Raw genomic sequence first — 22,714 nt, 5'->3', positions numbered from 1 at the left:
CCAAGTCACACACCATCCCGACTTGGAAATATATCGCCGTTCCTTCATCGTCGCTGGGTCAAAATCCTGGAACTCCCTTCCTAACAGCACTGTGGGAGAACCTTCACCACACGGACTGCAGCGGTTCAAGAAGGTGGCTCACCACCACCTTCTCAGGGGCAATTCGGGATGGGCAATAAATGCTGGCCTCACCCAGCGACGCCCACATCCCATGAACAAATAAAAGAAAAAGCATCTTACATAAATAAAAACAGAAAATGCTGGAGAAGCTCAGCAAGTGAGGCGGCATCTGTGGAGAAAGAGACAGAGTTAACGTTTCAGGTCGAAGACCTTTCATTAGAACTGGAAGATGTTAAAAGAGTTACAGTTTTTGAGCAAGTACAGAGCCAGGGAAAGTGGGGGGGAGGGAGGGAAGGGGAGGAAAGAACAAAAGGGAAGGTCTGTGATAGGGTAGAGGGCATGAGTAATTAAATGACAAAAGGGATGATGGTGCAAGGCAAGGAAGGTGGTAACGGGACAGGTTAAGAAACAAAACATTCATCAGGAGTAGCTGTAAATGGCAGCAGCAGAACCATTACCATCACCAGCTGACCGAAAAAATTGGAGCAGTGGTTATGATCTGGTACGTTCTCCCTGGTACTATTATAAAGAGACCTCTCTCCACCAGAAGTTTCCCACCACCACCACCACCTAAAGCCTGTCAGATATCATGGACTCCTTGATGCGATACAGTAAAGACTTTGTCACTTAATAGGTCACTTCTCTCTTATCTTTAGCCAGCTGCCTGTCTCTCTCTATTGATTTCAGCCTTGCTTGACTCTGTATTTTATCAATACTGCTACGGTCCGAACTTTCCTTCTTTGTTCCTTCAAAGCTCTAAATATCCCATCCTACACTTTCCTCCTCTTCCTTGCATTCTCACGATGTGGAGATGCCGGTGATGGACTGGGGTTAACAATTGTAAACAATTTTACAACACCAAGTTATAGTCCAACGATTTTATTTTTAATCCCACAAGCTTTCGGGGGCTTTCCCCTTCCTCAGGACACACCGCCTGAGGAAGGGGAAAGCCCCCGAAAGCTTGTGGGATTAAAAATAAAATCGTTGGACTATAACTTGGTGTTGTAAAATTGTTTACAATTGCATTCTCACTGTATTGAAATCCAGGCTTATTATGCTGTCTCCTATTCTAACTCATTATTTCTCAGGACATCAAAACTGCTGAACTCCATACCCTTCACTATACTGGCTTTTAAAGACCAAGCTCAGCACCAACTCCAATTGTGTTTTGGTCACCTAGGTTTCTCAAAAACAATAAAATACTGTTTCTTCATTTGCCTTATCTTTGTGCCTGCACTTCCAAACTTGGTAGTGTCTTGCACTATGAATCTTCACCCTTCATTTAGACTTCTCACTGTTAGTGTCTTCTCACTGTTAAGAAAAAAAGGCCCAGGCCTTTTGTTGCCATCTTTAGAAAAGAAAGAAAACTAAGAACTTGCATTTATATCGCTCCTTACACATCCTTAAGATGATCCAAAGTACTTCACAGCCAATGAATTATTTTTGAAGTGTAGTCACTGTTGCTTTGTAGCCAAGCACAGCAGTCAATTTGCATACAGCAAGATACCACAATTGGCGATGAGATGAATGACCAGCTAATCTGTTTTTGGTGATGTTGGTTGAGAGATAAATGTTGGCCAGGACACCAGGAGAACTGCCCCGCTCTTGTTCCAAAATTGCTATGGGATCTTGGAATGAAAGAGCTTGATTTATATGGTGCCTTTCACAAACTTAGTATGTCCCAAAGTGCTTTACAACCAGTGAAGTACTTTTCAAGTGTAGTCAGTGCCGTAATGTAGGGAAATGCGGCAGGCAATTTGCGTGCAGTATGGTCCCACAAACAGCAATATGATAATGACCAGATAATGGGCAGCATTTTAGCACCCGCCAGCGGGTGCGTTCCTGGCGAGGGGGCCCCGAAAATTGGGAAATCCCGGAGCGGGACCGGAGCCCGCTTCGAACCCGCGCACTTCCGGGTTCCCCGCTGACGCGCCGGCGTGTGCGCGCAGCCCCCGCTGGTGGGAATCCCGCAGGCAATTAAAGCCAGCGGGATGCCACTTGAAAGTATTTATTTGGCTTGTTCAGGTCATTAACTGACCTGATTAAGGGATTATGTGAGGAGGGGTGGGATTTTGGAGCAAACTGGGACTGTTTCCCACACTGGGGAAAACACTCCTAGTTCAAATGGACCTGTTGCAGCCATCAGCCTGTGGCAGCTGCAAAGGTCCATTTGACAGGTGGGGGGGGGGGGGGTGACCCTCACTCATTGCAGGAGGCCACTCTGTCACTTGGGACAAAGTTTGGCCTCCACCACCCTCCTCCTGACAATCAAAGTCACCAACTTGCACACTTACCCCGGTATCCAGACACATGTACCTACCTTGCGGACCCCTTCAGATGTACATCTTCCTGATGGGGGCCGCCGTAGCTGCTGTCATGACCTCCTCGGAAGGCGAACAGCATCACCAGCCTCGCCATCCACGCCGTCCACCTCTGACACGTGGAGCTCCACAACAGAGTGCTGTGACACATCCACCTGCACAGCAGGAGAGATGCGTCGCAGAGGGCACAACCCTCGCCACAGGGTCCACAGACCGAGGCTCAGCTTCCTGGACCTCTCTGAGCAGCACTGCACACGGAGGCTCAGAGTCACTCGACATGTAGTCGTGGACATCTGCAGCCTCCTTCATGCCAAGCTGCTCCTGGCTGGCCTGAGCACCATCTTCTTACCTGTCGCTGTCAAAGTCACACTGCCCTCAACAGCCTCTTCTCCGCATCCTTCCAGGGTGCAACCGGGGACATCGCCGACGTCTCTCAGCTGTCTGCACAAAAGAGCCCTGCAAATACACCTACAACCACTCTGCAGTGACACAATGGGTGGCATCAGTTGTGGGTCTTCATAGTGATCCTCAGGAAAGGGCATTATTGCACAGACCAGACAAGATTCGCGAAGACATAGCAGTAGTGGTGCCAACATAATATGTGATGTGAGTTGGTCAGAAATTCAATATAAGTAACAACCATGACAAACCCTCAAACACCCTTGTGCATCCCCTTCATGCTCACGACACGTTTGCCTTACGCTGCCTACTGCACATATGTGATGCATGCCCTGTGGCTGCAGCACAGGTAGTGGCAGGTTGAGTGAGGCTGGCCGTGAAAGAGATGCATGAGAGGGTGAGTACGAGATAGAGCCATGAGATTGTATGAGGATTGGGTTGAGTGGTAGTGGCGGGATGAGCAGGTGCAGGTACAATGAGGATGAGGTTTGAATGGCAATGAGGGTTGATGTGACAGAGTAGTGTTGGCAGTGCAGGAGATGTGGGTTGGGGGCGGTGATGTGGCAGACGGAGTGTAGGGGAAAGAGTAGGTGTACTCACTTTGGCTGACCTACTGAGGTCATTGGAGTGCCTCCTGCACTGTATGCAGGTGGGCGATATGTTGGTGGTGCAGGTGACCTCCTAATCCACCTTGAGCCAGGCGTTCCTGGTGGCAGAAGCAGGCCGCTTCCTCCCGCCCGCCGGGAGGAAGATCTCTGCCCTCCCCCTCCTCCTCCTCACCCCATGTATTGATACCTGGAGTGAGGCATCATTAAACTGGGAGCAGCCTTCCCCCTGGGCTGCTCCATGCAGTGATTTTTTCTATTTGTTGCAGCATCTGTCAGTGGAGGACTGCCCCTTTAAATAGAGCTCCTCCAGCTGACAGATCTTACTGCGCATGCGCAGCCCGCCCGACGCGCAGATCAGCAGTGGGGAACCCGGAGGACCAGGTAAGTGGATCCAATTAGTGGATTGTACGCTACAATCGCGTGGGAAGCTGACTAATTTCGCCGGGCGTGTTACCCACGCGTCCGATAGCCCCCCCCCGCCGAGAACCCGCAGCCCTGCTAACATCGGGCCCAATCTGTTTTAATGATGTTGGTTGAAGGATAAATATTGGTCAGGACACTGGGGAGAACTCACCAATCTTCTTCAAAATAGTGCCAGGGGATCTTTTACATCCACCTGACAGTGCAAAAATGGACCTTGCTTTAACATCTTATCTGAAAGACAGCACCTCTGACAGTACTGCACTGAAGTATCAGACTAGATTATACATCTACATCTGAAGTGAGTCTATGAATCCACAAACTTCTAACTCAGAAGTGAGAGTGCTACCACTGAGCCAGGGCTGACACCCAGATAAATTATAGTCAATAGCCATAACCATAAACAGTGAGGTTAGGCACAAAGCTGCTACAGCATTAGGTATGATCAGACAAAGGAGAGATTAGATATGATGGGGAGAGAGAAAGACAAAGTCCACCAGAGTTAGTAGGCACAATTAACCGTTCAGCCTCAACATATGATGTTGAGAGCAAAGGAAGTTCTTTGCATGCCTAGATTTGTAACTGATGTGGCCAAATTTGCTTACTGCCTGGAAGAGCATGTAGGCACAGCCAAAGACACCTTCCTACCGCCTACACTTCCTCCAGAATTTGACCGAAGACGATCCACTGGTGTGTGATTATTTGACGATGTCCACGTGGCCGTGTCCATACCTCAAGATGGCTGGGGAGATCCTACTGCCAACTGCTTGCACCTAGATATGAATGAAGAGGTCCTTTTCTTGCTAGGCTGCTACCCCAGCCTTTCTCAAAAACCCTGGTGTGGGTAGGAAGGTTCTCTTGTACCTACACGCACCAACCAGGTTTGAAACTGCACATCACATAGAAGGTTAACAATTGAAGCAGTGGTATCAACAGCACAGATCAGTAGAAGGAATAATTCACTTCCACTTTGCAAGTGTGCCAGTCTTATTATGGAAAGTTATTGCTTATGGGCAGTGTTATATTGAAATATATTGAAGATCAACAGATCACAACATATACAGGCTAAGGGTAGGGGCTACCTTTTTGTCTTCCATCTTTGATTTTGTGAAATGCCTTAATCAGGCCTCATTTAAATCAGCCCCACAACACCATCAGTTGCACCTTGCCGCCTTTGTGGTTGAGACGTCAGCACTGGCTCGCAGAGAATTTTCCGGATATACTGAAGTGAAAGCACTTCAGACTCACAGCTCTGCAAGACCTCAGCTCTGCTGGCCATCAGCAGCCTCAAGAGCAACGGCCTACAGGGTTAAATAAACCATGTCCCCTTGGAGCAGGACGGTCAGGGAGAGATATGGAGTGGGTAAGGGATATTAGCTTTCTTTCTTTCACAACTTATGTACCGTAAAATGAGTTAAAAACCGGCCAAATCTGCCACAGTTTTGTGAGTCTCTCTCAGTCAACAGGATGTGGGTAGCCTGTTTCAAGACTGGTGCTGCTCAAAAAAGCTAAAAGAAAAATTGGTACAAGATGGTACAAATCCAAAGTAAAATTCAACAAACGTAACGTAAAGAAAGCTGCTTTTTTCTTTCTACGCGATCGTTATTATAGTTCACATTTAAATGACTTTGAGACGAACATTCGTGTCTGGGGTCAAATTCTGGTGTCAAATTCACCTGGCTAGTCAGTCTAAAGTTTTTGCTGAGACTTTCTCTCTGTCCAACAATCCACTTGATGCACTTAGCAAAGTGGGTGCCTTAAAACAGGCACCCGCATAAACTTTAGATGGACACGAATATATGATAGAGGAAGTGAGATGCATTTCTGATTGATGGCGGCTGTTTCCACAATGTTGTTGAGGAACTTGTTCGTCACACAAGAGCAGCGTGCAAATCCAGATTTACTTTCCCCTAAATCCAAGGCCAAACCTAACGCTTAGATCATAGATTTCAAATACAGTGTTACAACCTTGTGCATTGCATGAGAGGCACTTCTATTATATAGTTTGTGGTGCAGTTAATGGTGATGCGGTGCTAAAAATACATATATCCACATATATACAGTGTTAATCACTTATCCCAGTTGCTCTTCTGATTTGTCATCACTTAAGGAAATATAGCAGATGTGTCAATGTGTGGTTTTATTGTGGTTAGCCATTGCATTGTCAAAAATTTAAAAGAAATTCTCTTTTTAATTGTATGCATTTGGCAAACGTCCTTTAAATCTTCTCTGCAACTACTTAAATACTGTTACACATTAACAAAATGGGAAGTGAGCACAAACTGAGCTTCACAACGCCTCCAGGATGAAAAAGGTAGGCCACGGCCTTTCATAATTGAAAGACCAAATCCCCCTCTAGAAGATGTTATGTGGGACCCATAATGTTAAGACTGCAGCTGTGGCACTGCACTGTGACACTCACGGCCACCGGATGTTGGTGGCCGGGCCTAGCAGCCCAAATCTGCTATCCTCTTTGGCTCTGGGAGTCACACTTATTTGAGGGCCCCGTTATCTGGTACAGCCGCACCCAGTGTGGGAGGGGTTGCGCAAATATTCAAGATTGTATCTAAAAGGTGGTTGTGTTTGTCCCTGCTGCACCATATTGAGTCTCCTCCTTATATTCTGATACAGTTTCTACACAGTGAGGTTGTCTTACCTCCTCAGTGGCAATACCCTCTAACCCTTCGATCGATTAAAGGATTTCTATGTAACACTCCCGATGGGTAGTATGGGGCCATATAGACCAGGCAGAGCGCTAGGTCAGGGATCCCAGTAGCAGCAGTAATATGGGTACTACTATTGGCCTCAGTAACTCTGGACTAGGGTGGTTCAAATAGTCTGGATTCCCACTCTTGATTGCTATTTGGGAAACCCTATTGGAAAGTGCCCTCGTGTGAACATCAGGTCGGTCCAGGATTGGGCTCACCTTTGATGAATCCACCCTCACAGTAAAATGCATGCATTGTAATACATAGAAGAAGCAGGCCATTCGGCCCAATCAGTCCATGCCAGCATTTACCCTCCACACGAGTAAATAGTTCTAATCAAATTTAGCCACCCTGTTGCCATTTCCCTTTAACCCCTTTTCTTTCACCCAGTTATCAAAATGAATCGAATAAGGTGTCAGCTGTAGCTCAGTGGTCGCGTTTGTGCCTCTGAGTTAGAAGATTGTGGGTTCAGTTCCCACTTCGTGGTTAGTATGGTTCCAGAACCATGCAATAGTTAATTATAAATCATTGGTTAGGCCTCAGCTGGAGTATTGTGTCCAATTCGGGACACTATACTTTTGGAAGGATGTCAAGGCGTTGGAGAGGGTGCAAAGGAGATTTACTAGAATGGTACCAGGTATCAGGGGCTTCAGTTATGTGGAGAGACTGGAGAAGCTGGGATTGATCTCCTCAGAGCAGAGAAGGTTAAGGGACGATTTAATAGATGTGTTCAAAATTATGAAAGGTTTTGATAGAGTATATTGGGAGAAACTGTTTCTACTGGCAGGAGGGCCGATAACCAGAGGACATTTGGCAATTGACAAAAAAACAGGGGGGAAATGGGGAGAATATTTTTTTACGCAGTGAATTGTTATGATTCTGGAATGCACTACCTGAAAGAGCGATGGAAACAGATTTAATAGTAACTTTCAAAAGGGAATTGGATATATTGAAAAATTTGCAGGGCTTTGGAGTAAGAATAGGGGGGAGTGGGACTAATCGGATAGCTCTTTCAAAGAGCCAGCACAGGCACAAATGGCCTCCCTCTGTCCTCTGAGATTCTATGATTCGATAATAGTTACTAGTTTGAGAAAAGAGACTGGGAAGATACCTTTGTGTAAAGCAACTGCCAACTGTGAAGAATCATTAATGTCAGGACAGAGAAGGAGACAGGAGTGAGGGCTGATGTCATCCAGCGCAGACATGTGTCTCAAGAGAGCTGATCAAAGCTAGGGTAATTAAAGAAACAGCAGCAGGAGTACATCCTCTGAATCAGGACAGATAGAAACACGGCTGTCAAGGATAATCAATGCTGAGCCAGGAAGAGAGGCAGTTCTTAAGGACAATCAGTGCTTTAGTGTCTTAAGAGGGAATGATTAGAGACTTGAAGCCAACAAAGAGCGCCCCAGGCTGTGAGCGACAGTGAAATGGTACTTTAAAGTTGCCTAGAAGGCACTAGGATTTAAAAAAGCACTGCCTGTGGTGATTGCAGGAAAATTGCAGAAATTATAGATCAATGCAGCAAATAGACTTCAACTGCTTTTTTTCCCATCCCTTTGATTTCCCGTGCACTGTACAGACTGCCCCCATTCCCAACCGAAATAGGACTGCTAAGGTGACGTCAGTTACTGTTCAGGTCCTTTTCCTCAACAGCTTTTTATTGTATCGACATGTCCACCCTCACGGTGGACCACCTACCTACTCAAATCGGCAAGTGAATAAACTCTTTAAACAGCCTTTTTCCCTCATGTCTGATAATTTTATAACTAATAAACAAAAGTTTTCAAAGAAATTTTTAAAATACACAATTTTTTTGATACCCCTGTGATTTTTCTCCTGGGTTGCTTGCAGTTGTGTCCTGGAGACTCGTCTTTAATTCCTGGAGACTCCAGGACAATCCTGGAAGGTTGGCAATCCTACGTATAGAAGATTGAGGGATGATCTGATGGAGGTGTTTAAAATGTTGAATGGATTTGATAGGGTAGGTACAGATAAACTATTTAGTCTGGTGGGGGAATCAAGAACAAGACGGCATAATCTTAAAATTAGAGCTAGGCCATTGAGGAGCGAAATCAGGAAGCACATTTTCACACAAAGGGTAGTACAAATCTGGAACTCTCTCACCCAAAAGGCTGTGGATGCTGGGGGACAATTGAGTTTTCAAGATTGAGATCGATAGATTTTTTGTTCGGTAAGGGTATCAAGGGATAGGGAGCAAAGGCAGGTAAATGGAGTTAAGGTGCAGATCAGCCACGATCTAATTGAATAGGCCATTCGGGCTCGAGCGGCTGAATGGCCTACTCCAATGCCTAATGTTCCTAATCCAACTGGTTCACTAACGCCCTTTAGGGAAGGAAACCTGCTGTCCTTACCTGATCTGGTCTAAATGTGACTCCAGTCTAACACCAATGTGGTTGACTCTTAACTGCCATCAGTTGTATCGCCACTTTCTATGGCAACTATGGATGGGCAATAAACACTAGCCTTTCCAGCGACACACACATCCTGAGAATGAATTAAAATCAGCTTGTCAACAGATTCCATAAGCAGACAGAGTCTGTTATGAACCAAAATCGTTATCTTTATCCTGTGCTGCACTTGAGGTCGCATAGCTCAGGTCGAACAACTGATTCCGTTCTCCCTTATTTGCCTGCTAGAAAATATGTAGGATACCACCCTACATTTCATATAATTTTGAAATGTGGAAAATTCTACACTACAAGGCCACTTTATCGCCGAACCTATTATTGGAGATTTATTTACAAGTGAAATTTTAGGGCTAATTTTTCTAACCCTTGCCCCCAGCCCTTTTTTCGGGGTTGGGGGGGGGGGCGGTCGAAAAGGAGAAGCAGAGCTGGGTCTACAATAGGAACACGCTTACTGCAATCATTCCAATGCAGTGGGAGGGGGGCATTCCCAGTCTCCTGTATGAATGCTTGCTGGGTGCCCAAGTACAGGAGATACACTGTGGTGTAGCCCCAAATCCCTGGACGACCAGAGAGGTCTGCAGGAGTTCTAGGGGCTGTCCGAAGACTGTTAGGTGAACCTTTTTCTGCTGTTTGAATCCCTTCCCTCCCCTTTCTCGAGGGTGTCCAGGTTTAATAGGGACCTTCTGGCTGACAATCTCCATCAGCAGCCAGAAGGTCCTGATCTCCGAGGTCTGGCCAACAACTGCACCATACTTTCCTTCCCCTTCCGCTGATGGTAGTTCCTAGCACGGGAAGGGCTTGTGCCAACGATGCCTCCAGGCCATGTTTTAAAAAAAAATTCGTTCATGGGATGTGGGCGTCGCTGGCAAGGCCAGCATTTATTGCCCTTACCTAAATGCCCTTGAGAAGGTGGTGGTGAGCCGCCTTCTTGAACCGCTGCAGTCCGTGTGGTGAAGGTTCTCCCACAGTGCTGTTAGGAAGGGAGTTCCAGGATTTTGACCCAGCAATGATGAAGGAACGGCAATATATTTCCAAGTTGGGATGGTGCGTGACTTGGAGGGGAACGTGCAGGTGGTGTTGTTCCCATGTGCCTGCTGCCCTTGTCCTTCTAGGTGGTAGAGGTCGTGGGTTTGGGAGGTGCTGTCGAAGAAACCTTGGCGAGTTGCTGCAGTGCACCCTGTGGATGGTACACACTGCAGCCACAGTGCGCCGGTGGGGAACAGAATGAATGTTTAGGGTGGTGGATGGGGTGCCAATCAAGCGGGCTGCTTTGTCCTGGATGGTGTCAAGCTTCTTGACTGTTGTTGGAGCTGTACTCATCCAGGCAAGTGGAGAGTATTCCAACATACTCCTGACTTGTGCCTTGTAGATGGTGGAAAGTCTTTTGGGAGTCAGGAGGTGAGTCACTCGCCGCAGAATACCCAGCCTCTGATCTGCTCTTGTAGCCACAGTATTTATATGGCTGGTCCAGTTAAGTTTCTGGTCAATGGTGACCCCCAGGATGTTGATTGTGGGGGATTCGGTGATGGTAATGCCGTTGAATGTCAAGGGGAGGTAGTTAGATTCTTTCTTGTTGGAGATGGTCATTGCCTGGCACTTGTCTGGCGCGAATGTTACTTGCCACTTATCAGCCCAAGCCTGGATGTTGTCCAGGTCTTGCTGCATGCGGGCATCGACTACTTCATTATCTGAGGGGTTGCGAATGGAACTGAACAGAGTGCAATCATCAGCGAACATCCCCATTTTTGACCTTATGATGGAGGGAAGGTCATTGATGAAGCAGCTGAAGATGGTTGGGCCTAGGACACTGCCCTGAGGAACTTCTGCAGCAGTGTCCTGGGGCTGAGAGGATTGTCCTCCAACAACCACTACAATCTTCCTTTGTGTAGGTATGACTCCAGCCACTGGAGAGTTTTCCCCCGGATTCCCACTGACTTCAATTTTACTGGGGCTCCTTGGTGCCACACTCGGTCAAATGCTGCCTTGATGTCAAGGGCAGTCACTTTCACCTCGCCTCTGGATTTCAGCTCTTTTGTCCATGTTTGGACCAAGGCTGTAATGAGGTCTGGAGCCGAGTGGTCCTGACGGAACCCAAACTGAGCATCGGTGAGCAGGTTATTGGTGAGTAAGTGCTGCTTGATAGCACTGCCGACGACACCTTCCATCACTTTGCTGATGATTGAGAGTAGACTGATGGGGCGGTAATTGGCCTGATTGGATTTGTCCTGCTTTTTGTGGACAGGACATACCTGGGCAATTTTCCACATTGTCGAGTAGATGCCCGTGTTGTAGCTGTACTGGAACAGTTTGGCTAGAGGTGCAGCTAGTTCTGGAACACAAGTCTTCAGCACTACAGCCGGGATGTTGTCAGGGCCCATAGCCTCTGCTGTATCCAGTGCACTCAGCCGTTTCTCGATATCACGTGGAGTGAATTGAATTGGCTGAAGACTGGATTTTGTGGGGATATCGGGAGAAGGCCGAGATGGATCATCCACTCGGCACTTCTGGCGAAGATGGTTGCAAACTCTTCAGCCTTGTCTTTTGCACTCACGTGCTGGACTCCGCCATCATTGAGGATGGGGATGTTTACAGAGCCTCCTCCTCCCCCTCCCGTTAGTTGTTTAATTGTCTACCATCATTCACGACTGGATGTAGCGGGACTGCAGAGCTTTGATCTGATCTGTTGGTTGTGGAATCACTTAGCTCTGTCTATAGCATGTTGCTTCTGCTGTTCAGCATGCATGTAGTCCTGAGTTGTAGCTTCACCAGGTTGGCACCTCATTTTTAGGTACGCCTGGTGCTGCTCCTGGCATGCTCGTCTACACTCCTCATTGAACCAGGGTTGATCCCCTGGGTTGTTGGTAATGGTAGAGTGAGGAATATGCCGGGCCATGAGGTTACAGATTGTGCTGGAATACAATTCTGCTGCTGCTGATGGCCCACAGCGCCTCATGGATGCCCAGTTTTGAGCTGCTAGATTTGTTCTGAATCTATCCCATTTAGCACGTTGATAGTGCTACACAACACGTTGGATGGTGTCCTCAGTGCGAAGACGGGACTTCACCTCCACGAGGACTGTGCAGTGGTCATTCCTACCAATACTGTCATGGACAGATGCATCTGCGACAGGTAGATTGGTGAGGACGAGATCAAGTAAATGGCTCAGGATAGGAAACTCCAGTGCCCTTGGGCCTTGATGGTGGCGAGGAGAGGGAGAGGGCAGGAATATCTGCCCTTATATGTACATATATATATGGATGCAAAAAGCACCAACAAGGTATTGTACAGAACAATCAAAAGTGCACTACACACATACTGGGCTAACTGTTTGAAAATAAAGAACCTACAGTGCTTCTAGCGTCACTTGATGAAATCTTAGCAAGACATAAAGGGTGAATTTCTGTGGGGGAGGGTGGGATGTCTCCCAATCATTTGCCATTTCAACAGAAATGCCACAGAAACGCTGGAAAAGCTGCGTGAACAGTTATGGTGGCTGAGCTGGAGATCCCACACAGGAATTCACCCCCATCGTTTACACCATCCTGGTGTGGCAGCATGATAAATAGAAGGGTCCCCCTCCTTTGGAGTGCAAGCAAATTCTTTGAAGACTAGATCGCCCATGGGCTTTATTGCATTAAACATCAAGGCAACAATGGTGCCTTGTCCCATGACAAGGATACTAATCTAAAAACCACAGTTTAAAATGGAACTCCAATTGCTTAGCCACAATGGGAACAAAGGGCTGTAAGTATCCAGCAGTTAATTCACTGGAACATGCACCTGCTCTAGCATTATTCATACACTAGCTGTTTACCACATCTTTAACATGTACACGAGATATAAATATCTCACAGGATGGCCGTTCCCTTTTGTTGTGAGCTGCTTGCTGGCTTTTGGCAGCATGATATAACCCGCTGTAGCTGAGTTAAACAATTTCAAGGTGATAGTTGCTGTGATGGCTTATTGGATAAATCACTGGTTAGGCCTCAGATGGAGTATCATGTCCAATTGTGGGCACTGCACTTTAGGAAGGATGTCAAGGCCTTAGAGAGGGTTCAGAGGAGATATACCAGTTGCGGCTTCAGTTATGTGGAGAGGCTGGAGAAACTGGGATTGTTCTCCTTAGAGCGGAGAAAGTTAAGGGAAGATTTAATAGAGGTGTTCAAAATTATGAAGGGTTTTGATAGAGTAGATAAGGAGAATTTATTTCCACTGGCGGTCGGTAGCCAGAGGACACTGATTTATTTCCAGGGTCGGTAGCCAGAGGACACAGATTTAAAATAATTGGCAAGAGAGCCGGGACGGGTGCGGGGCGGGGGGGGGGGGGGAGGGGGGCGGCGGGGAGAGACGAGGAGAAATTTTTTTACGCAGCGAGTTGTTATGATCTGAAATGCACTGCCTGAATGGGTAGTGGAAGCAGATTCAATAGTAACTTTCAAAAGGGAATTAGATATATACTTGAAAAGGAAAAATTGCAGATCTATGGGCAAAGAGCGGGGGAATGAGACTAATTGGATAGCTTTTTCAAAGAGCCAGCACAGGCACAATGGGTCGAATCGCCTCCTTTTGTGCTCTAAGATTCTATTATTCTATAAATGAACTGCCCAGTGGGGTATTAAGTCACACACACCAGTCTATATTGAGGCAGCAGAAAGGATGGTACAATGGGCTTTGAATATAGAAAACAAGCAAATTCCACCATATCTCCATTCTTGATTACTGTCCTGTGATTCCTGCTGGCAAGTGCACGCTCTGAATATCAAGTGGGGACAGGATCAGATTCAGATGTGATGCTCCACATGGACAACTAGCCCAGTAACACTCACTGTATAGGCTCACACATAGGCTCACTTGAGAGAGTCATTAGGGTGTCCGACAGCTTTGACACTGTACCCCAATGTGAGTCAGTGCCTTCAGGAGAATTGGGGAGGGAATTGGAAAGGAGGGAATTGGAAAGTAGAGTATTGAGAAAATGAAAAGAGGTTACTCACCCTCCAGTTTCCACTCCGTCCATCCAAAACACTTGGCATGGTCACCTCGCCAGCTCAGGTCATTTATAAATAACAAGAAAAGCAATGGTCTGAATACCGACCCCTGAGGGAACCCCACTGCATACCTCTGTCCTATCCATTTACCAATACTCTCTGCCTCCTATGCCTTAGCCAATTACATACCCAAGTTAACACCGTCCCTTTAATACCATGTGCTACTATTTTCCGAATAAGTCTTTATGTGGTACTTCATCAAATGCTTTTTGAAAGTCCTTATATAACATCTACCGCACTATCTTCATCAACCCTCTCTCTTACTTCATCAAAGAATTCAATCTGGTTAGTCAGACACGATTTGCCTTTAACAAATCCGTGCTGGCTGTCCCTTATTAACCCATGCTTCTCCAAGTGAGAATTGATTTTGTCCTTGACAATGGTCCCCAGTAGTTTACCCACCACTGACGTTAGACTGACTGGCCTGTAGTTACCAGGATTATCCCTCTCCCATTTTTTGAACAGGGGTGTAACATTTGCAATCCCCCAGTCCTCTGGCACCACTCTCATGTGCAAGGAGGATTGAAAGATTGTGGTCAGAGCTTCTGCTATCTTCACGCTTTATCCCTCAGCAACTTAGGATACATTTTTTTTTATTCGTTCATGGGATGTGGGCATCGCTGGCAAGACTAGCAATTATTGCCCATCCCTAATTGCCCTTCAGAAGGTGGTGGTGAACCGCCTTCTTGAACCGCTGCAGTCTGTGTGGTGACGGTTCTCCCACAGTGCTGTTAGGTAGGGAGTTCCAGGATTTGCGCTCAGCGACGATGAAGGAACGGCGATATATTTCCAAGTCGGGATGGTGTGTGACTTGGAGGGGAATGTGCAGGTGGTGTTGTTCCCATGTGCCTGCTGCCCTTGTCCTTCTAGGTGGTAGAGGTCGCGGGTTTGGGAGTGCTGTCGAAGAAGCCTTGGCGAGTTGCTACAATGCATCCTGTAGATGGTACACACTGCAGCCATGGTGCGCCAGTGGTGAAGGGAGTGAATGTTTAAGGTGGTGGATGGGGAGTCAATCAAGTGGGCTGCCTTGTCCTGGATGGTGTCGAGCTTCTTGAGTGTTGTTGGAGCTGTACTCATCCAGGCAAGTGGAGGGTATTCCATCACACACCTGACTTGTGCCTCGTAGATGGTGGAAAGGCTTTGGGGAGTCAGGAGGTGAGTCACTTGCCGCAGAATACCCAGCCTCTGACCTGCTCTTGTAGCCACAGTATTTATGTGGCAGGTCCAGTTAAGTTTCTGGTCAGTGGTGATCCCCAGGATGTTGATGGTGGGGGATTCGGTGATTGTAATGCCGTTGAATGTCAAGGGGAGGTAGTTAGACTCTTTCTTGTTGGAGATGGTCATTGCCTGGCACTTGTCTGGCGTGAATGTTACTTGCCACTTATCAGCCCAAGCCTGGATGTTGTCCAGGTCTTGCTGCATGCGGGCACGGACTGCATCATTATCTGAGGGGTTGTGAATGGAACCGAACAATGCAATCATCAGCGAACATTCCCATTTCTGACCTTATGATGGAGAGAAGGTCATTGATGAAGCAGCTAAAGATGGTTGGGCCTAGGACACTGCCCTGAGGAACTCCTGCAGCAATGTCCTGGGGCTGAGATGATTGGCCTCCAACAACCACTACCATCTTCCTTTGTGCTAGGTACCACTCCAGCCACTGGAGAGCTTTCCCCCTGATTCCCATTGCCTTCAATTTTACTAGGGCTCCTTGGTGCCACACTTGGTCAAAAGCTGCCTTGATGTCAAGGGCAGTCACTCTCACCTCACTTCTGCGATTTAGCTCTTTTGTCCATGTTTGGACCATGGCTGTAATGAGGTCTGGAGCCGAGTGGTCCTGGCGGAATGCAAATTGAACATCGGTGAGCAGGTTATTGGTGCGTAAGTGCCACTTGATAGCACTGTCGATGACACCTTCCATCACTTTGCTGATGATTGAGAGTAGACTGATGGGCGCTAATTGGCCAGATTGGATTTGTCCTGCTTTTTGTGGACAGGACATACCTGGGCAATTTTCCACATTGTCGGGTAGATGCCAGTGTTGTAGCTGTACTGGAGCAGTTTGACTAGAGGCGCGGCTAGTTCTGGAGCACAAGTCCTTAGCACTACATCCGGGATGTTGTTGGGGCCCATAGCCTTTGTTGTATCCAGTGCACTCAGCCGTTTCTTGATATCATGTGGAGTGAATCAAATCGGCTGAAGACTGGCTTCTGTGATGGTGGGAATATCGGGTGGAGGCTGAATGGATCATCCACTTGGCATGTCTGGCAGAAGATGGTTACAAACGCTTCCGCCTCATCTTTTGCTCTAATGTGCTGGGCTCTGCCATCATTGAGGATGGGGATGTTCACCGAGCCTCCTCCTTCCGTTAGTTGTTTAATTGTCCACCACCATTCACGACTGGATGTGGCAGGACTGCAGAGCTTTGATCTGATCTGTTGGTTGTGGAATCGCTTAGCTCTCTCTATACCATGTTTCTTCCGCTGTTTAGCATGCGTGTAGTCCTGTGTTGTAGCTTCACCAGGTTGGCACCTCATTTTTAGGTACGCCTGGTGCTGTTCCTGGCATGCTCTTCTACGCTCCTCATTGAACCCGGGTTGATCCCCTGGCTTGATGGTAATGATGGAGTGAGTAATATGTTGGGCCATGAGGTTACAGATTGTGCTGGAATACAATTCTGCTGCTGCTGATGGCACACAGTGCCTCATGGATGCCAAGTTTTGAGCTGCTAGATCTGTTCTGAATCTATCCCATTTAGCACGGAGGTAGTGCCATACAACAGGTTGGATGGTGTCCTCAGTGTGAAGACGGGACTTCGTCTCCACAAGCACTGTGCTGTTGTCACTCCTACCAATACTGTCATGGACAGATGCATCTGCGACATGTAGATTGGTGAGGACGAGGTCAAGTAGGTTTTTCCCTCATGTTGGTTCACTCACCACCTGCTGCAAGCCCAGTCTGGCAGCTATGTCCTTCAGGACTTGGCCAGCTCGGTCAGTAGTGGTGCTATCGAGCCACTTTTAGTGATGGACGTTGAAGTCCCCCACCGAGTACATTCTGTGCTCTTGCTACTCTCAGTGCTTCCTTGAAATGGTGCTCAACATGGAGGAGGATTGATTCATCAGCTGAGGGAGGGCGGTGGGGGTAATCAGCAGGAGGTTTCTTTGCCAATGTTTGACCTGATGCCATCAAATTTCATGGGGTCCGGAGTCAATGTTGAGGCCTCCCAGGGCCACTGCCTCCTAACTGTATATCACTGTACTGCCACCTCTGGTAGGTCTGGCTTGCCGGTGGGACAGGACATACCCAGGGATGGTGATGGAAGAGTCTGGGACGTTGGCTGAAAGGTATGATTCTGTGAGTATGGCTATGTCAGGCTGTTGCTTGACTAGTCTGTGGGACAGCTCTCCCAATTTTGGCACAAGTCCCCAGATGTTAGTGAGGAGGACTTTGCAGGGTGGACTGGGCTTGGTTTGCCTTTGTCGTGTCAGGTGCCGGGTGATCTGTCTGGATTTATCCTTATTGTGACTGTCAGGTGGATGTAAAAGATCCCACGGCACTAATGGAAGAAGAGCAGGGGAGTTCTCCCTGGTGTCCTGGCCAATATTTGTCCCTCAACAGATTATCTGCTCATTATCACATTGCTGCTTGTGGGACCTTGCTGTGAGCAAATTGGCTGCTGCGTTTCGTACATTACAACAGTGACTACACTTCAAAAAGTATTTCATTGGCTATAAAGCATTTTGGGACTTCCTGAGGTCATGAAAGGTGCTATATAAATCCAAGTTCTTTCTTTAAATGCAGTCAAATAAAACCCAGTATCAAATTGTGCCAACCAATTACTCACTGCCGTCCATTTTGACACCTGGCATAAGCAAAACAAAATGACCCCACGAGGTTCAAGTGTGTATTGAATAACATGCCGTGCGTGTGAAACGATGTAACACTTCACTAATTATCAGCTGATCTGTAACGTCAGTGTGTTACTGCCTTTGGGTTATCCTATTTACAGTTGACCCTGATTATTCCCTGTAATAGAGGGGGCATCCCAATGTACAATGGAAAAAGGTCAATGATTAACCTAGGCTTCGTCTGACACCATCGCTTGGAATTTCCATGCAGGTTTATCAGTAGAATGTGAAGGATGGTTTCTCCAAAAGTGCAGTACTCCCTCAGCACTGCACTGAAGTGTCAGCCAAGATACTGGGTCGGATTTCGCTTTGAGCAGCAAACGAATAGCTGGGCTTGCACTTGCCCATTGACTTTCCATGGAGTTTTGCATGGCAAGTTGCTGTCAGCAAGAGATCCAAACAGCGTGGCGCCCTCTATAGGGCATCTGGGATCTGTGTGAACACAGCAAGCAACCGTATATCTCCTTAACCAATCAGGTTAAAGAATCATTAATGAGCAGCACAGAGTTTGAACCATGAAGTGTAGGTTAGAATAGTAAATTCAATGTCAAATCAAGTACAGAAAGCGAAATAAAGAGAGGGAAAGAAAGATTGGATTAAGAGAGAGAGATAAAAGAGTCAGAAAGAAAAAGTAAAAAACAGTATTATTTAATATTGCAGCATGTGAAGTGCCGCAACCTACAAGGCTACGGAACAAGTGCTGGAAAGTTGGATTAGGCTGGATGGCTCTTTTTCAGCCGGCACAGACACAATGGACCCAATGGCCTCCTTCTGTGCCATAAATTTCTATGATTCTATGAAATTTTTAAAAGAATCTCCAACAATAATTGCAAGCTGAAGGAATGAGACTCCGCACTGGTAAAAGTAAATTTTCAGTGCCAGAGAGGTTGTTTGGCAGTAATTAAGACTTACCAAAACTGTTCGAAAGGTATTTGGACAGGAATGGACAAGCCCTAATTTTTTGTGGTGAGTTTAGTCCGTATCTACATCAGTACAGCAACTTCACTCCATTCGATACATTTGAATGGGGAGTTATACGCTGAGATGCCGTTTTCGCTCAACGTACGGAGGAACAGCGCATCTCAATCCTATCTTGAGACTATGTCCTTTCGTTCTAGACTCTCCAGCCAAGGGAAGCATCCACTCAGCATCTACCCTTTCAAGCTCTCTTAGAATCTTATATGTTTCAATGAGCTCACCTCTCATTCTTCTAAACTCCAGAGAATATACGCGCATTATACTCAATCTCTCCTCATAGGACAACCCTCTCATCCCAGGAATCAATCTAGTGAACCTTCGTTGCACCGTCTCTAAAGCAAATATATCCTTCCTTAGGTAAGTAGACCAAAACTGTACACAGTATTCCAAGTGTGGTTTCACTAAGGCTCTGTTCAATTGCAGCAAGACTTCCTTACTGTTGTACTCCAACCCCCTTGCAATAAAGGCCAACATACCATTAGCCTTCCTAATTGCTTGCTGTTAACTTTCTGTGTTTCTTGTACAAGGACACCCAAATCCCTCTGAATGCCAACATTTAATAGTTTCTCACCATTTAAAAAATATTCCGCTTTTCTATGCATCCTACCAAAGTGAATAACCTCACATTTCCCCACATTATACTCCTTCTGCCACCTTCTTGCCCACTCGTTTAAACTGTCTATATCCCTTTGCAGCCTCTTTGTGTCATCCTCACAGCTTACTTTCCCACCTAGCTTTGTATCATCAGCAAACTTGGATACATTAAATTCGGTCCCTTCATCTAAGTCATTAATACAGATTATAAATAGTTGAGGCCCAAACATTGATCCTTGCGGCACCCCATTAGTTTCAGCCTGCCAACCCGAAAATGACCCATTTATTCCTACTCTCTGTTTTCTGTCCATTAACCAGTCCTCTATTCATGCTAATATATTACCCCCAACCCCATGAGCCCTAATCTTGTGTAACAACCTTTAAATTCCTTACTCTATTGGACCCTTGGTTCCCACTATTTCTGGTATGTTTTTTGTGTCTTCTACTGTGAATACAGATACAAAATATTTGTTTAACATCTCTGCCATTTCCTTATTCCCATTATAATTTCTCCTGTCTCAGCCTCTAAAGGATCCACGTTTACTCTCGCTACTCTCTTCCTTTTTACAAACTTGTAGAAGCTCTTACAATCTGTTTTTATATTTCTTACTAGTTTACTGTCATATTCTATTTTCTCCCTCTATCAATTTTTTGGTCATCCTTTGCTGGTTTCTATAACTCTTCCAATCCTCAGGCTTACTACTCTTCGTGGCAACATTTCAAGCCTCTTCTTTTAATCTAATACTATCCTTAACTTCTTTAGATAGCCACAGATGGATCACTTTTCTCGTGCAGTTTTTATTCCTCGATGGAATGTATATTCATTGAGAATTATGAAATATTTCTTTAAATGTTTGCCATTGCTTATCTACTGTCACATCTTTTAATCTAATTTCCCAACCAACCTTAGCCAACTGACCTCTCACACCTATGTAATTGGCTTTGTTTAAATTTAAGACTCTAGTTTTGGACTTAAGTACGTCACTCTCGAACTCAATATGAAAGTCTATCATATTATGATCACTTTTCCCCAGAGGATCCCTTACTATGAGATTACTAATTAACCCTGTCCCATTATACAAGACAAGATCTAAAGTAGCCTTTTCCCAGGTTGGTTCCATGACGTATTGTTCTAGGAAACTGACTCGAATGCATTTCATGAACTCGTCTTCCAAACTACTTCTGCCAATTTGATTTGCCCAGTCAATATGGGTATTAAAGTCCCTCACAATTATTGCATTACCTTTGTTACAAGCTCCTCTTATTTCTTGATTAATACTCTGTCCATCAGTATAACTACTGTTAGGAGGCCCCTTGTTATTTCTTATTTCCTCCCATTCTGATTCTACTTACTGATCTTCCGAGCCAAGATCCTTTCTCACTACTGTCTTTATCTCATCCTTTATTATCAGGGCTACCCCACCCCACTTTTCCATTTTGTCTGTATTTTCAAAAAGTCAAGTACCCTGGAATATTTAGTTCCCAACCTTGGTCACCCTGCAACCACATCTCAGCAATGGCTACTAGATCAAACCCATTTATCTCTATTTGTGCCATTAATTCATCTATCTTGTTCCAAATGCTTCATGCATTCAGAAGAAGTGCCTTTAATTTTAAGTTTTTACTATTTTTCCCTGATTTGACCTTATTCACTGATGCACTATTATCATTAAACTCTTTGTCCCTTCCTGGTACAATCTGCTTAGCTTTACCCAAATCGCTAAACTGCTGTACGGCCTTGACTTTTCTCTTTAGATTTATAAATTTACCCTTACCTGAATCCTTCCTACCCCCCAGCTTTTTAGTTTAAAGCCCTAGTTATTCTATTCGCCAGGGCACTGGTCTCAGCCCAGTTTAAATGGAGCCCGTCCCAACGGAACAGCTCCCTCTTTTCCCAGTGCTGGTGCCAGTGCCCCATGAATCGAAACCCTTGTCTCCCACACTACTCTTTGAGCCACGCATTTAACTCTCTGATCTGTTTGACCCTATGCCAATTTGCGCGTGGTTCAGGTAGTAATCCAGAGATTATTACTTTGAGATTTTGCATATTAATTTGGGCCCTAGCTCCTCAAACTCCCTCAGCAGAACCTCACTCCTAGTTCTACCTGTGTCATTGGTTCCTACGTGGATCATGACAACTGGATCCTCCCCGTCATGCTCCAAGTTCTTCTCCAGCCGTGAGGAGACATCCTTAACCCTGGCACAGGGCAGGCAATACCGCCTTTGGGACTCTTGGTCGCGACTGCAGAGAACAGTGTCTATCACCCTGACTATACTATCCCCTACCACTACCACATTCTTTTTTACCCCATCCCACTTGAATGGCCTCCTGTACCATGGTGTCGTGATCAAATTGCCCATCCTTCATGCAGTCTTTGTTCTCAACTGCACAGGTAGCAAGTACCTCGAACCTGTTGGACAAGGTCAAAGGCTGAGGCTCCTCCATCACTGCATCTGGGGTTTCCATTCCTGCCTGAGTCGCAGTCACATCTTCCTGTCCCTTACCACTGACCAAATCGAAACTACTACCTAACCTTAGGGGTGTGACTGCCTCCTGGATCAAAGTGTCCAGATAACTCCCCCTCCCTGATGCATCGCAATGTCTGCAGCTCGGACTCCAGCTCAACAACTCTGAGCCAAAGTTCCTCGGTTGTAGGCACTTACTGCAGATGTGGTTGCTCGGGATCTCGCTGGTCTCCACCAACTCCCATATGCTGCAGTTACGACACACCACCTGCACTATCATCCCTATCTAACCTTGTTTTATATATTTAATTAATCAAAGTTTTTATGTAATTAATTGACTTGGTTTATTTTTTTTTAAAACTAATTAATTTATATACTTTAAACTAGTTTCCTGCTCTTTTTAACTCTTTAGTTTTTAGGCTTTATAACTAATACTAATAGACTAACCACTAAAAACACTAACCACCACTAAAGACACTAACCACTAAAAACACTTACCAATAAACTAAACACTTACACTGAATTACTCTTGGCGCTCCTTTGTGAGATCACCTTTTGTCTTTTTCTTGATTTTTTTTTATTTCACCACTCAAGTCCGTCACTCCTTTTATTGATCCTTCAGGTCCGTGCTCTCTGCTCCTTTAGGTCCGCTCCTTTTATTGATCCTTCAGATCCGCGCTCTCTGCTCCTTTTATTGATCCTTCAGGTCCGCGCT

The 22,714-nt window shown here is 46.1% G+C and overlaps 1 protein-coding gene across 1 annotated transcript in view; it reads left to right on the top strand.

The window, feature by feature from the left end:
* Positions 1–5,115: 5,115 nt before the first annotated feature.
* Positions 5,116–22,714, top strand: part of LOC137332588 (dedicator of cytokinesis protein 2-like) — a 555,930-nt gene continuing 538,331 nt past the window's right edge. Inside the window, exon 1 of the mRNA XM_067996525.1 lies at positions 5,116–5,231. Within this exon, the coding sequence (XP_067852626.1) occupies positions 5,189–5,231 (43 nt within the window). The 5' untranslated portion in view covers positions 5,116–5,188. The remainder of the gene's footprint in view (positions 5,232–22,714) is intronic.

This window comes from Heptranchias perlo, chromosome 14 (genome assembly GCF_035084215.1).
Source record: "Heptranchias perlo isolate sHepPer1 chromosome 14, sHepPer1.hap1, whole genome shotgun sequence".
Lineage (NCBI taxonomy): Eukaryota > Metazoa > Chordata > Chondrichthyes > Hexanchiformes > Hexanchidae > Heptranchias > Heptranchias perlo.
This window is presented reverse-complemented; position numbering and strand designations above follow the sequence as displayed.